Source organism: Ricinus communis, chromosome 9 (genome assembly GCF_019578655.1).
Source record: "Ricinus communis isolate WT05 ecotype wild-type chromosome 9, ASM1957865v1, whole genome shotgun sequence".
NCBI classification, from domain to species: Eukaryota; Viridiplantae; Streptophyta; class Magnoliopsida; order Malpighiales; family Euphorbiaceae; genus Ricinus; species Ricinus communis.
Genome location: NC_063264.1, coordinates 9221182 through 9235791, shown reverse-complemented (window position 1 = coordinate 9235791; position 14610 = coordinate 9221182). Strand labels below are relative to the sequence as shown.

Genomic DNA, 14610 nt, shown 5'->3' with positions numbered 1-14610 from the left:
TTGCTTGAAGGTATCTAGCTTCTCATAGTAATCTCCATCAAGATGGAAACCAACCTTTGTAAACAAGAAACAGAGATGGCATTTTCAGCTTTTGAAAACAGACAACGCATTTTCTTGCATAATCAAAGCTTTTTCTTTTTTTTTCTTTTTTAGCTCAAATTCTTTCAAACAATCAAAAACATGTGAAAGAAATTACAAAGGCAAAAAAGAGAATCCAAGCAGGCGATTTTGATAAACTTTAATTAAATGTTTCTAGGTAGCCGTAAGCAACACATCTTTGAAGGTTGTTGCCATTAATAGCAATTTTACAAATGCTGAAATATAAGAACAACAGCAGACTGGAAAAGATCTTTAGTCTTTTACCAACTGCTAGCATGTGTCGCAAAAGAGCCTGCCACACGATGTCATTTTCTTCTGAGCATCTTCTTTGACGGTTATATATTGCACTGCAGTTGCTCAATTTCTCCAAGTTTATTCTTTCTCAATTGCACTGTAGACTCTCAACACATCTCCATTCATTCTCCCAGTGACAGACATCAGAAGGTAAGACAGCAGCATAATGGTATCCATATCACGGTTCAATTGGTTAGTCCTGATGCAACATATAGCAAGTTTAAGTTGATTGATCATAAGTTTTCTCCTAATGATACTTTAAACACCATGCAGATCAAACCACAGTTCTTCAATAACTCTCGTCGCAACAAATATCAAAGGTAAGATTCTGCTGAGAGATATTGTTTTCTTCATTTAGTCAAGACAACTTATATCGTTAATGAAATATAGCTAATATCATCTCCATCAATCTATGTGATGCAAAATAGAAAGATCACTGACTCATTCGTTTTGTGACCATTTGAATCTTAATTTGAATTATTAATTAGAAATTAGGACTGAATTTCCATCCTAAATATTTGCAACTACTTAATCGTGAACAGGAAAAAATATTTTTCGTCATTGAGGGGTTTTTTCTTTTTTTAAAGATTTTCTCATTATCAAAGCAGTAAAGTATCTTTCATTTTTTTTTTTGAAAAACAAAAAATGATAATATTGAGCTATTCATTTTCATTGTCTGTATGTTTATGGAATGCAATTGATGGATTTAATGGGTAATTCATTATATCTCTTCTCATCATTTAAAATTTCAAAAGTACACAAATTCATATTAACGAAACACCCTGATCTTATCAACGCCACTGTTTCCAAGTCAGAAACTATAAATCCATATTAACGAAACGACATGTGTTTTTCTGTTGATCGATGTGAAAGCATCAACTTCTTGTTTATACATAAAAGTCCTGGCATATGGCTTATCGCTTAAGGGCATTACAATATTTTTATCCATATATTCAAGAAATGCTGAACTCCCTAGGCAATGAAATCTTGGATGGTCTCTTTAACTTTTCCCGGTTCCAATATGCTTAGTTATTTTGCCCTCTCTTACCAGATATTAAATAGTAATATCAATTCCCATATCCAACAGATGGAAACCTTTGGCGGAAGCAGTTCTAGCAGCAGTAACGACAAGGATAATACTGTTGACTGGAAAAGAGTCGCAGACACTACTTCTGAAGGCATTGATTACATAAGCAATCTTCTAGAAGTACTTATACTTCACATTCTCTCTTTTCTGCCTTTGAAGCAGTGGATTGTAGTCAGCCTCCTATCAAGACAGTGGAAATATCTATGGACAAAAATTTCGATCCTAAATCTCAATGAAATTGAGATTATCAGTAACATCATGAAAAAGGATATATTCTGTCCCCTATGTGGTGACATACCTAGCTCCTACCGATGCTTGCACCACTCAAGATACGCAGCAAGAAGCAAATTCGTGGAGTTTGTGGATCGAATGCTCCTTTTGCACTCAGGGTCAGTGATTGACACTATGAGGCTTTCTTTCCTGTATGATTTTCATGATGGATATAACCAAAGGATCGACACTTGGGTCCGTTATGCCTTGGCAAGCAACGTCAAAGAGCTTGAATTAAACTTCAGTGATGCAGAACATTTCCAATTCTTTGATCAGAAAGGATTAACAGTAAGGCATCCCGACCCACCTCGACCGTATGAATTGCCTTGTGGATCTTTTGCACCAAAGATATTGAAAAGTTTCATACTAACCTTTTGCAACTTCAGAACATCCAATTTTAATGTATTAAGCTCTCTTCAGAAATTACATTTGAAACAGCTCAAAGTCCTTGATGGCTCCATAGAAGAGATAGCATCTAAGTGTCCTGTCCTAGAAGATATAATCTTGGAGTACTGTCTTATTCCTGATGGTTTTTTCGTGAGTAAGGAGGACATAAAGATCAAAAGACTTTCAGTGGTTCATTGTGCATCAAATGAAAGGTTGCGTATGAGTATATCAACTCCAAACTTAGTAATGCTGAGAATTATAGGAGAATGCCTGAACTCAGCATCAATTCAGAAGGCAACACATCTTATTGATGCCCAAATAGGTATTTGTGTAATATATACAAATAATGCAGACGGAGATGCTCTAAACACACTGTTGAGAGGTCTGAGGCATTGCCAATCTCTAACTGTAAGCACCTGGAGCATTCAGGTATGACTTCATTCTCAGCCTATGAGTTATTACATAACTAAAGATATTTGTAACTTTATCTTTCATGTTTTTCTGGTTTCATCATCTTAAGGTTCTGCCTATTGAGTCAACACTGCAGCAACAACTACCAATTCCACTTCGAAAAGTGAAGCACTTGAAACTGATAGCAGCCATCTCAAAGAAAGAACTGGCCAGATTATCTTGCCTATTAAGGAGCTGCTCCAACTTGGAGATTCTAACTGCAGTATTATCTGGACCTTTGGTAGGCATTACTAAACTCTACACCGCATTTCGCAAGATTAGATTAACTATGTATAACATATGTCCTTGAAATGCTATACAATTGCACCTACAGGATCTTCTTGGATTCGAGCTTCCAAATTCAGCCACAGACGACATTTTTGAGCAAACCTTTTGGGAATCACAAACTCTACCATTCCCTTGCTTGCGAAACTCACTAAAGCAACTCACAGTAACTGGGCTAATGGGAAGAATCAATGAGGTAGAAATGATCATGTTCATACTAAAGAACGCAGTAGCCCTTGAAAAGGTGATACTATTGCTTGCTGGACTAAACAAGTATCTATGCTACAGCCCAAATGAATTTGAAAGCTTCCAACAAAACTTAAACCAAATCTACGACTTCATAAGGACATCCATTCAAGCTGAAGTATCAATTTTCATGGAGCCCCACCGCAACCTCCATCAAGTTCCATAAATCCCCATGTGATCAAGTCTGTTCATCTAAAAAAGATTGCAGGATGCCCTTTTTATTTTCATGCTTTCCTTTATAATGTCCCCTCTTGTTTTCCTTTATTTATGTAAGTTTAGTATGGAATGGAATGCCATCCATTGCATAATAAAGTATGGAACGCCATACACATTACATTAGGCCTACAAATAAGCTGAGCTGCTCGCGAGCTACTCGTAGCTCAACTAGATAAAAGCTCGTTCGAGTTCGTTCGTCAGGATAAACGACTTGAGTTAGAGCTTCATTTTCGAGCTCGTTTAGTAAATGAGCCGAGCTCGTAACTTAGTACTTTTCGGCTCGTTTAAGTTCGCGAGCTAGCTCGTTAATGAGCTCACGAGCTGACTCGTAAATTAGCTCAAAAAATAAATAAATAACTAAAAAGATAATATATTCTAATTAAAAAATAAATAAATAAATAAATAAACCATAAAAATTCAACTTTTATTACATTAAAATAACAATATATACCAAAAATTAGATTTTAAGTTTAAATTCTCTAATTGAATAATTTTAATGTTTTTTAATCAAGTGTTAGTTTAATAACATTATTAATTAAGTTGGCATTTGATTATGTACGTTTAATTATTATTAATATCTTATCAATTTATTTTTTGTCTACATTAATTGAAGTAAAATAATAAAATAAAAATGATGTATAAAGATAATGTAATTTTGTCCTAAACCCTAACTTAAATCAACTTAAACTATGCTATCTTACTATAAAACTACATAGGTTTAGTATTGAATGATCAAGCATATATTTTTTAAATGCTTAAATATATTTGAAAAATTATAGTTTATACATCTATAAATTAACGAGGCATGAGTAAATATTTTTACAATATACTTAATGTGAAGCTTATAGATAGAGTAAAAACCATTATAAATGATCATTATCTTTAGCACTTTTTGCAAATTGTATTATCTTTAGCATTTTTTATAAAAGTAATATCGTATTATCTTTAGTGCTTTCAGAAGTTTCAGATCATTGCAGGCTGCATTATATCACTTGTGTTGTAACATGTTGTAGTCATGGAGTTTGTTAAACTCTTTATTTTTATTAAGAATTTGATTTAATTATTTTAATTTTTGAATTTATATGTATATTTTACTTTTGTGTATAATTTATTTATAATTATAAAATTAAAACAGCTACATATTTGATAAAATCGAGCTTGCTTAACGAGCTTAAAATCGAGTCGAGCTCGAGCTTCACTCATTTATATAAGTACCGAGCTAATAATGAGTCAGGCTCGAGCTCGTTTATATATAGTATCAAACTAATTATTAGTCGAGCTCGTACTGAGCTTGAGCTCTAAAATATAAGACATTATCGAGCTTGAACCGTGCTCGAGTTTAGTCAAATTCTACAAACCGAGCCTGAACATTGAAAAGTCTAGCTCGGCTCGGCTCGTTTGTACCCCTACATTAGATTATGGAATAATATGTTCTTTTTCTTATGTAAGGAGGAGGAACTTATTTTCTTGCATTCTCTAAAATTTTAAACACTTTTGAGTTTAGCCTATAATGAGAATTAACTAAATGCCTACAAAGTTCAAAAACCATTCGTACATTGATGCGACCAAATTCGGAATAACCCTATGCCAATCTCAATTCTATTTCAAATGCAATAAAAGGATGATAAATTATGATAATAGATAACAAAACCTGTATAAAGTTTCAATCTTTACCAGTAGTAGAGCCTAGAATTTGGGTTGCCGGTGATTATCAAATTTTTAAGTCCAAAGTTATGTAAGCGACACTTGTTTTCTATTTCACCTCGTGCAAATAGTAGTTTTGGGGGAGAATGTTGAATCTTGAATGTAAGAGTTATTGACTTTATATGTCAATTTCTATTTTTAGGCTAAAGCTTTAAAGTTCGAGCCCATAATCACTTAGCATAATAAATTCTATTCTTCGTTTAATCTACTTATACTCCCCGTAAAAAAATGGCAACTTTACACGCACTCCCAACTTAACACATCAAATAAACACTACAAACAAATGGTGATTTGAATACCTCTATATGTGGTCGCTAAATACATATAGAGATCACTTAGAGACCACATCTTGTGGTCGCTAACAAAAACAACGACTATAAAGCCGTATAGTCTCTAAAAATAGTAAAAATAACTTGTGGTTTCTATTTTGCGACCCCAAATGTGGGTGCTATTTAGTCTCCAATTGATCACTATAGTACTGACATGAGAAATCACCAAGAGACCATTTAGCTACCACGTTGTGTGGTCTTTAAATCATACGGTCGCTATTTGTCTCATTGTGATCATTAATTAAAATAATGGGAGACCATATGATACAAGATAAAGGCCATTTAGCAACCATATTATGTGATAGCTAAAGTTAGAGACCGTAGCAAAATTGATCTCGAATTATATTTTATAATTTAATTTATGGTTGATATTTTTATTTTAACTTATAATTATTTTAAACATTATTAATATATTTATATTTAATTTTAGTATTATTATAATTATAATTATTTTTAGATTAAATATTGAAACTAAATATAAAAATTAAAATGTATATATATTCATAATTATTCTATAACAGAACGGGCGGGCGTGAGAGAAAGAAATATATATATACAAGGTTGAGTTGAGTCAGAATCAAATTCTATATATCTGGAACAAATGAAAAGAAAAAGTTAAATTATATAGAACAAAGTTGAATGTTGAGATTTAAAAGTAAATGCAAATTGTACCTATGAAGATCCCAATCTCCTCTTACAATTTTGTTCAAAAGCTTAGGATCAGCACAAGTAGGTATCCCATTAACACGATTAAAAGAATACATAACACTTCTAACATCTCCTTCTTTGACACATCTCGATAGATCAAAGGAATGTCTCTACTATATGTACTTCAGTTATCTGCATTAAATAAATAAACAAAGATCAAATTTTATTTATTTGAAAATTTAAAAAAGTTATAAATTTTAAGAATTGAGGGGCTTTTCTGTGGAAATTATTCTGGTATCAAAAGTAAGGCATTCAAATCCTTGCCATTTATCAACATCATAGGTGGCATGGTGTTTACAGCATGAGGATATTTTAAATGGTCTAGTATTCAAATTTGTGTAGTTCTCAGTACCTTCAACATCTTGTGGCAGCAGGAACAAGATCATCAAAGAATGTTTCTGGACCAACGTCAAAGGCACCATAAAGAGCTTCACACCACCACTCATATTCAGGAACACCCAACCTAGGCACCCCATAACTAAAGAAAAATATAAGCTGAACAGTATTTGTTGGAAAGCTTCTCAAGTTTCAATGTGAGAAGAGAGTTTTTATATTCCTCAATATATAGACATTTTCAACCTATAAAATACTGGAAAGATAATATTCTAAAGATGAAAAATAGAAACTTTGTACAAGATATTTGATGCTGTCACATAGCTATTTTAAATGAGTAGATTGCTCCAAGGATTTCTCATTATGCAGTGATTGGATTTCAACAAGACCCCTTAAATTACTTCACGATTCTTCTATTTTTTGGAAGGATAGCCACAGCTTGATTTACTTCCTTATCACTCCAATTCTCATCCTTATCACTCCATGTTGTGGACTCAAGGTGATTGTTATGTTTAATACCCTCCCGTAAACTATGTCGAGGCTGTAGGCATAGTTTGTTGCGAAAGCGACTTAAGGAAGCTTTACATATGGGCTTTGTAAAGATATCCACAATTTGGAGAGTAGAGGAAACGTATCGAGTAATAAAAAGTCCCATGGAGACCCTTTCACGAACAAAATGATAAACCAATTCAATGTGCTTACTGCGAGCATGAAAAACAAGATTAATAGTCATATGTAATGCACTTAAGTTGTCACAAAAAAGAGTTGGCGGTTGCGATTGAGAAACATGAAGATCACGTAAGAGAAAGGTTAGCCAAGTTAATTCTGCAGCAGTGTTGGCCAAAGCACGATACTCGACCTCAATACTAGATCGAGAAATGGTTGGTTTCTTTTTGGTGCACGAAGATATAATATTTCGCCCTAAGAAGGTACAAAAACCAGTTGTGGATCTTCGTGTAGTTGGACAACCTGCCCAATAAGCATCAGAGAAACCACAAAGATCAAGTGTAATATCACCAGTTAAATGTAACCAAAATGAATAGTACCTTTGACATATCATAAGATGCGATGAACCATTTTCATATTAGCAAGAGAAGGTGATTGCATGAATTGAGAAACATAATTGACAGAAGAAGAAAGGTAAGGTCTAGTAAGTGTTAAGTATTGTAGAGCACCAATAATGCTACGATAAAAGGAAGGGTCTGGATAAGGTATGGTAGCATTAAGTCCTTTAGTCTTCGATTCCATTGGAGTATTTATGGGTTTGCAATCAAGCATTTGAGACTTATCGAGAATTGAATAAACATAGTGAGTCTGAGAAAGATGTAAAGAACTGTTACCCCGCTAAATTTCAATGCCAAGGAAATGATGTAAGGAACCAAGGTCTTTCATAGCAAATTCAGAGTGCAAGAGGTGAACAAAATCATCAAGTAACTTCGAATTGGATCCTGTCAAAAGCATGTCATCAACATAAAGTAGTAAAATTAATGAACCAAGTGAAGAGTGCAAAATAAAAAGCGATGGATCAGCCACATTGCAAAAGAATCCATTGGCAAGTAAAAAGGAGTTAAAACGATCAAACCAAGCTCATGGTGCTTGCTTGAGCCCGTAAAGAGCTTTGTTTAGTTTACAAACATGAGAGGGAGAAATTGACTTATGCATACTAGGGGGTTGATCCATAAACATATCTTCACTTATGAAGCCATATAGAAAAGCATTTTTGACATCAAGTTGTCTAATGTCCCATTTTCGAACTAAGGTTATGCTAAGAACTAAACGTATCGTACCTGGTTTTATAACTGGAGAAAAAGTTTCAGTATAGTCAATGCCATCAACCTGATGGTACCCCTTTGCAACTAACCTGGCCTTTATTCGATCAAGTGTACCATTTGCATTTAATTTAGCTTTAAACACCCATTTCGAACCGACAACATTCATGTGAGTTTCCCAAGGTACCAAGGTCCATGTTTGATTTTTGTGAAGTGCATCAAGTTCCTCAATCATGGCTTGTCTCCAACCAACATGTTGTAAAGCCATTTTGACATTACGAGGTTCTTTAGGAATATCACCACATGCATGCATGAGAGCATATCGAGGATTAGGTTTGTATATGCCGTGTTGAGCTCAAGTGACCATCGGATGAGACTCTGGTTAGACCTGTTCAACATGTAAAGGAGAGTAAAAATTTAAGGGAGAGGAAATAGGTGAGGAACTACCTATGCTAGGTAATATATCATCGGCAGGAGATGGAGGTGATATTTCCATAGAATCATTGTCTATAGCATTTGGTGATTGAGGTGTAGTAGATTGGTCATGATCACAAATCAAAAAAAAGCCAGAGATAACATCTTCAACTACAGGATTAGGAATAACCAGAAGGTCATGCAAAGTATTACACAGTATAGGAATTGGTGGACATGCAGCCATTGTGGAAACAATGATCTGAGCCGTTGGTGAGGACGGTAAAGGATCCAAAAAATCAGTGAAACTTGTGAGTAAAGAAGATGTAGGCATTTTCATTTTGCAAAGGAAATGATTTTCATCGAATACCATATGTCTTGAAATAAAAACCTTATTGGTTGTTGGATCTAGACAACGATACCCTTTATGTTGGTTGTTGTAGCCTACAAAGACACAAGGTATAGTTTTAGCATCAAATTTATTTTTCTTCATATTCCAAGTATACGGATAGCATCTATGTTAAGAACCTCCAAGGATTAGAACCACGAACCCTAATGATTATGAACCCGTGAATTACTATCTTAGAAACCCAAGAACAAATTGAGTTTCAAAACCCAAGAACCGCTTAAATCAGATTGCAAGGTATGGTTGATCAAGATCAGAACCTAAAGAAAACTAAGTTCTTTAAACCCTAACCCTTAACACGCCACAAGGATAGATCAATGCCTTGATAAGTGGTTTATGCATTCAACAAGAATTCAAGAATTCAAGCAAATATGCAAAGGAAACAACTACTATATTTTTTTATCAAAATTCGAATTTCCAAAACACAACTTAAGGGGCATTTTTATAGCCACCTAACATAATAAACCCTAGTAAAACTATTAACCCTAGCCTACATAAGAAAAATAGGCAATAACATTGTTCTGAACTTAAAGAAGAGATTTCAGCCCAAATATTAGCCCACATTAGTCTTCATGTATTTGGACTTGCAAAACATTAAATAAAGCCCATTCAGATATGTCTTTACTTGGGCCTATCCTAGCATGACCAATTGGGCTTCCTTGACTAGCCCAATCTTGCATATAGCCAATTAAGGCTTCTTGTAGCTTCTTGGACCTTGACCTTGTAATTGGGCCTTGTAGCATGCTCAATGGATCCTTAGCTTTATCTTTGATTTTCCTGTTGTCCTCTCCATCAAGTCCATCTTTAAGCTTGGCCATGTCCATATCATTCCCTCCTTCTTTAGGATGATTCGTCCTCGAATCAAGTTCATCACCGTTATTTTATTGATTGCACCACAGTCCACACACATTCTCCATGTGCCATCCTTCTTTGGAACCAAAATCACTGGAACCGCACAAGGACTTAAGCTCTCACGCACATACCCCTTTGACATCAGTTCTTCCACTTGCCTTTGAAGCTCCTTTGTCTCCTCTGGATTACTTCTATAGGCTGGTATATTTGGTATGGAAGCCCCGGGTATGAAGTCTATTTGATGTTCTATCCCTCTTTGAGGAGGTAATCCACTTGGCATTTTCTCGGGAAAGACATCAGCAAATTCCTGCAAAAGATTAGCAAACACACTCGGCAAGGAAAGATCAAGTTCAGTAGTGTTCAAATATACATCTTTATAAGTAACAACAAATAACATCCGACTTGAATAAAATGCATGCCTAACTTCACTTTCCCTAGCCAAAAAACTACCATTTGCCTTTGTTTTCTCTTTAGGCTGAATCTCACCCTTTGGGTTTTCATGTTCCTTTTTGTTATTTTCAGCCTCACGCCTCTCTCTTTCCAACTTACATTGGTCATCATACACTTCCTTAGGAGAAAGAGGTGTCAAAGTAACTTTTCTCCCATCCTTCACAAATGAGTACCTATTTAGAAAGCTATCATGGAAGGCCCTCGTATCAAATTCCCATGGCCTACCTAACAAGATATGGCCAGCATGCATTGGCACTACATCACATAGCGCCTCATCTGAATATCTACCAATTGTGAAAGGTACAACAACTTGCTTATTCACTTTGATCTCACCACAATTATTTAACCATAATAATTTATAAGGTCTAGGATGTGGAATTAGATTTAAACCCAATTTTTCAACCATTAAAGTGCTAGCAACATTTGTACAACTACCACCATCAATAATAACAAGACAAGTCTTACCTTGTACATGGAATCTTGTGTGGAAAATATTGTCTCTTTGCTGCTCCAAGGTATCATCTTCCTTCATTTGAACACTTAGTGTGCGCCTAGCCACCAAGAGCTCACCTCCCATAGGACCCTCAATGCAATCATCGCTGTCGTCTTCCAATTGTGGTATCTCATCATCATTATCACTCTCTTCACTTGCTGTTTCAATCTCCCCATGGTCTCTAGCCACCATTGCCCGCTTGTTTGGACATTGTGAAGCAATATGGCCACGCCCCAAGCATTTGAAACACTTGATGTCTCTATTCTTTTCTTTGTTAATTTCTGGTTTAGATGTGTCTTTGTTGCCTGAAATGCTTTTCCCTTTGTTGTCATTGGGAATAACCTTATCATCACCTTTCTTACCTCCTTTCCAAGAATTAGACCAATGTGGCCTCCCACTCGAAGTGCCCTTATATTCAAACCTTGTTGTCCCTCTAGGTTTTAGTTGCTTTTCCACCTTAATTGCAAGGTGAACTAACTCCTCAAACTCCATATAATGTTGCAACTCTACCCTATCAGCAATCTCCTTATTAAGCCCACCAATGAATCGTGCCATGGTAGCTTCTCTATCCTCATCCAAATCAGCCCTAGTCATGAGCATTTCCATCTCCTTATAAAAATCCTCTACACTCCTTGTACCTTGCCTCAAAGATTGGAGTCTTTGATGTAACTCCCTATGGTAATGTCTGGGTACAAAACGCCTTCTCATGATAGTTTTGAGTGCAATCCAACTACCAATAGGCTCTTCCATGTTCCTCCTCCTACTAACCACCAACTGATCCCACCAAACTATAGCATAGTCACTAAATTGGGTAACCACCAATTTCACCTTTTTCTCCTCTGAAAAGTTATGGCAATCAAAGATAAGGTCAACTCGCTTTTCCCACTCCAAATATGCCTCCGGATCAGTTTTTCCCAAGAAGGTAGGAATACTAAGTTTGATACTACCTAAGTTCCTATCAACATCATCATAGTTCCCATAACCACCAAACTCACCACCAAAGCGTCCTCTAACTCTACTAAGATTTTGGTATCTCCTAGCTCCTCTACCCATGCCTCTACCAACCCCACCATAGGCTGCATTATCATACTCCTCAAAACCCTCATCAAAATCATCCTCATTCACCCCAATTGGCTGCCCATGATCACCTTGCACATTCTCCCCTTCATTAAGCCTATTTCCTAGACCTCGGGCAAGTGCATTAATTTGGTCCATAATGGCTTGTTGATTGGTTGTCATTTCCCTTCGTTGGGCTGCCATGTCAAGTTGCAACCTCTCCATTTGCTCATTCATATTTCTTATGCTTCGTTGCACCCTCTCATTTTCATGCATTCGTGCTGTGGGTATGCCAGTAGTTGGCACATTATTACCTCCACTAGAACCACTTGACATGCTGCAATAAGAGTTAGTATGCAATAAAGAAAAAAAAAATCGAAGGAAATTAAGGACCTCACCAACACTCCCTCACGTGTTTACTCTCAATTAATGGGGATGGTCACTCGTGTTTCGCACAATCAAGAATGATCACACAAGGCTGAAAACTCACACCACTCAGCTTATTTTCAAGGATTCTTATGTGAATCAATAACCACACATCAAGTTATTTCACTATGCTTGTAATGCACCAAGAATTATGATCTAAAAAGCTTAGTTGAGGCAAAAACGCAAAAGTTAAGAAAATTAAACAATTAGTCACACTTTCAATAAAATTAGGACTGCAAACAAGTGAAAACTTCAAACGGATGCAAATGACATATGAAGAAATAATCTAGATGTAAGAAACAAGAAAGATGCAGTTCAGCTTGAAATAGGAAAAGAAGGAACAGATTTAGGAAGCAAAAATCACAAAGAAGGTTGATCAAGAAAGAAGGTTACCTCTTTATGCTTTAAATGTGTCAAATCTGCCCAAACTCAAAAGACACACAAAGAGAAGAATAAATGAAGGACAAAAACGAATTTAGAGCTGAATCAATTCAAATAAGATGGTATGTATAGGGCTCAGGTAATTGGAATTTAATGTCCCTTTGAATCTTCCCAAACAGCCACCAAATCCTTATTTATGTAGGATTGTGAAAATCTCCCTAAACCTTTTAACAACCCTAATATCTATGTAATCACCCCAAGAACAATGATTTCAACACCAAATACATTTTTTTCCACTAACAAAGACAATAAAACCAATCAGACCTATTCCTTCTTTTTTTTTTTGCTAATTCGGATCTGATATTTTTCTTTTCTTGTTTCATTTTTTTTTTGAATCAGAATCAAAAACTACAAGAATCAAGAACTAAACAATGTAGATCTCAAGAATACCAAGAATACTTCAAGAACAATATCAAGAACTCAAGGAAAACAAACAATAATTTAAAGAAAAGGGATAAATAACCTGATTTAAGAGCCAAAGCTCTGATACCAAATGTTAAGAACCTCCAAGGATTAGAACCACGAACCCTAATGATTATGAACCCGTGAATTACTATCTTAGAAACCCAAGAACAAATTGAGTTTCAAAACCCAAGAACCGCTTAAATCAGATTGCAAGGTATGGTTGATCAAGATCAGAACCTAAAGAAAACTAAGTTCTTTAAACCCTAACCCTTAACACGCCACAAGGATAGATCAATTCCTTGATAAGTGGTTTATGCATTCAACAAGAATTCAAGAATTCAAGCAAATATGCAAAGGAAACAACTACTATATTTTTTTATCAAAATTCGAATTTCCAAAACACAACTTAAGGGGCATTTTTATAGCCACCTAACATAATAAACCCTAGTAAAACTATTAACCCTAGCTGCCACATAAGAAAAATAGGCAATAACATTGTTCTGAACTTAAAGAAAAGATTTCAGCCCAAATATTAGCCCACATTAGTCTTCATGTATTTGGACTTGCAAAACATTAAATAAAGCCCATTCAGATATGTCTTTACTTGGGCCTATCCTAGCATGACCAATTGGGCTTCCTTGACTAGCCCAATCTTGCATATAGCCAATTAAGGCTTCTTGTAGCTTCTTGGACCTTGACCTTGTAATTGGGCCTTGTAGCATGCTCAATGGATCCTTAGCTTTATCTTTGATTTTCCTGTTGTCCTCTCCATCAAGTCCATCTTTAAGCTTGGCCATGTCCATATCAATCTAGATCCAAACACACGTAAAATAGAATATGCAGGATGAGAACCATATAACCGAAAATAAGGTGTATCAAATGCTAGTGAAGAGGAAGGCAACCAATTGATTAAAAAGGCTATTGTAGTAAAAGCTTTAACCCATAAAAACTTAGGCACACCACTATGAAAAATCATAGTTATGCCAAGTTCTCTAATAGTGCGATATCGACGTTCAACAATTCTTGTATGTTCAGGAGTATAAGGGCATTAAAGGTGATGAATGATTCCTTGTTGCTGAAAATGAGATTTGAGTCTTTTATTCACAAACTCTCCACCACCATCAATATGAAATTTTTTTATTTTCATGTCAAATTATCGCTGCACATAATTTTCAAATGCCAAATACACATCAAAAAATTCAGATTTAGCACAAAGAGGAATTACCCACATATAATGAGAATAATCATCAACAAAGCATGCATAGAATCGAAATTTTCCAAGAGATAAAATGGGAGCTGGTCCCCAAATGTCACAATGAATTTTCTCAAAAGCTTTACTACTAGCAGAGCTAGATGAATTAAAAGGTAACTTGCTAAGTTTTCCCAGTTGATAACTTTCACAAATAGTATCAACTTTTTTATTTGGTTTAATATTAATTAAATTCTTTGTGTGCAAGATCTTGACAACAGAACTTTATGGATGTCCAAGACGT

At 35.3% G+C, this 14610-nt stretch overlaps 1 protein-coding gene across 1 annotated transcript; it reads left to right on the top strand.

Annotated features, from left to right (window-relative positions):
* Nucleotides 1-664: 664 nt before the first annotated feature.
* Nucleotides 665-3452, top strand: LOC8287874 (putative F-box/LRR-repeat protein At5g54820). The gene is made up of 4 exons (XM_002533692.3): nucleotides 665-713; nucleotides 1481-2566; nucleotides 2658-2828; nucleotides 2922-3452. Exons 2-4 carry the CDS (start codon nucleotides 1481-1483, stop codon nucleotides 3282-3284), a joined length of 1620 nt encoding a protein of 539 aa, XP_002533738.1. The 5' UTR covers nucleotides 665-713; the 3' UTR covers nucleotides 3285-3452.
* Nucleotides 3453-14610: the final 11158 nt, after the last annotated feature.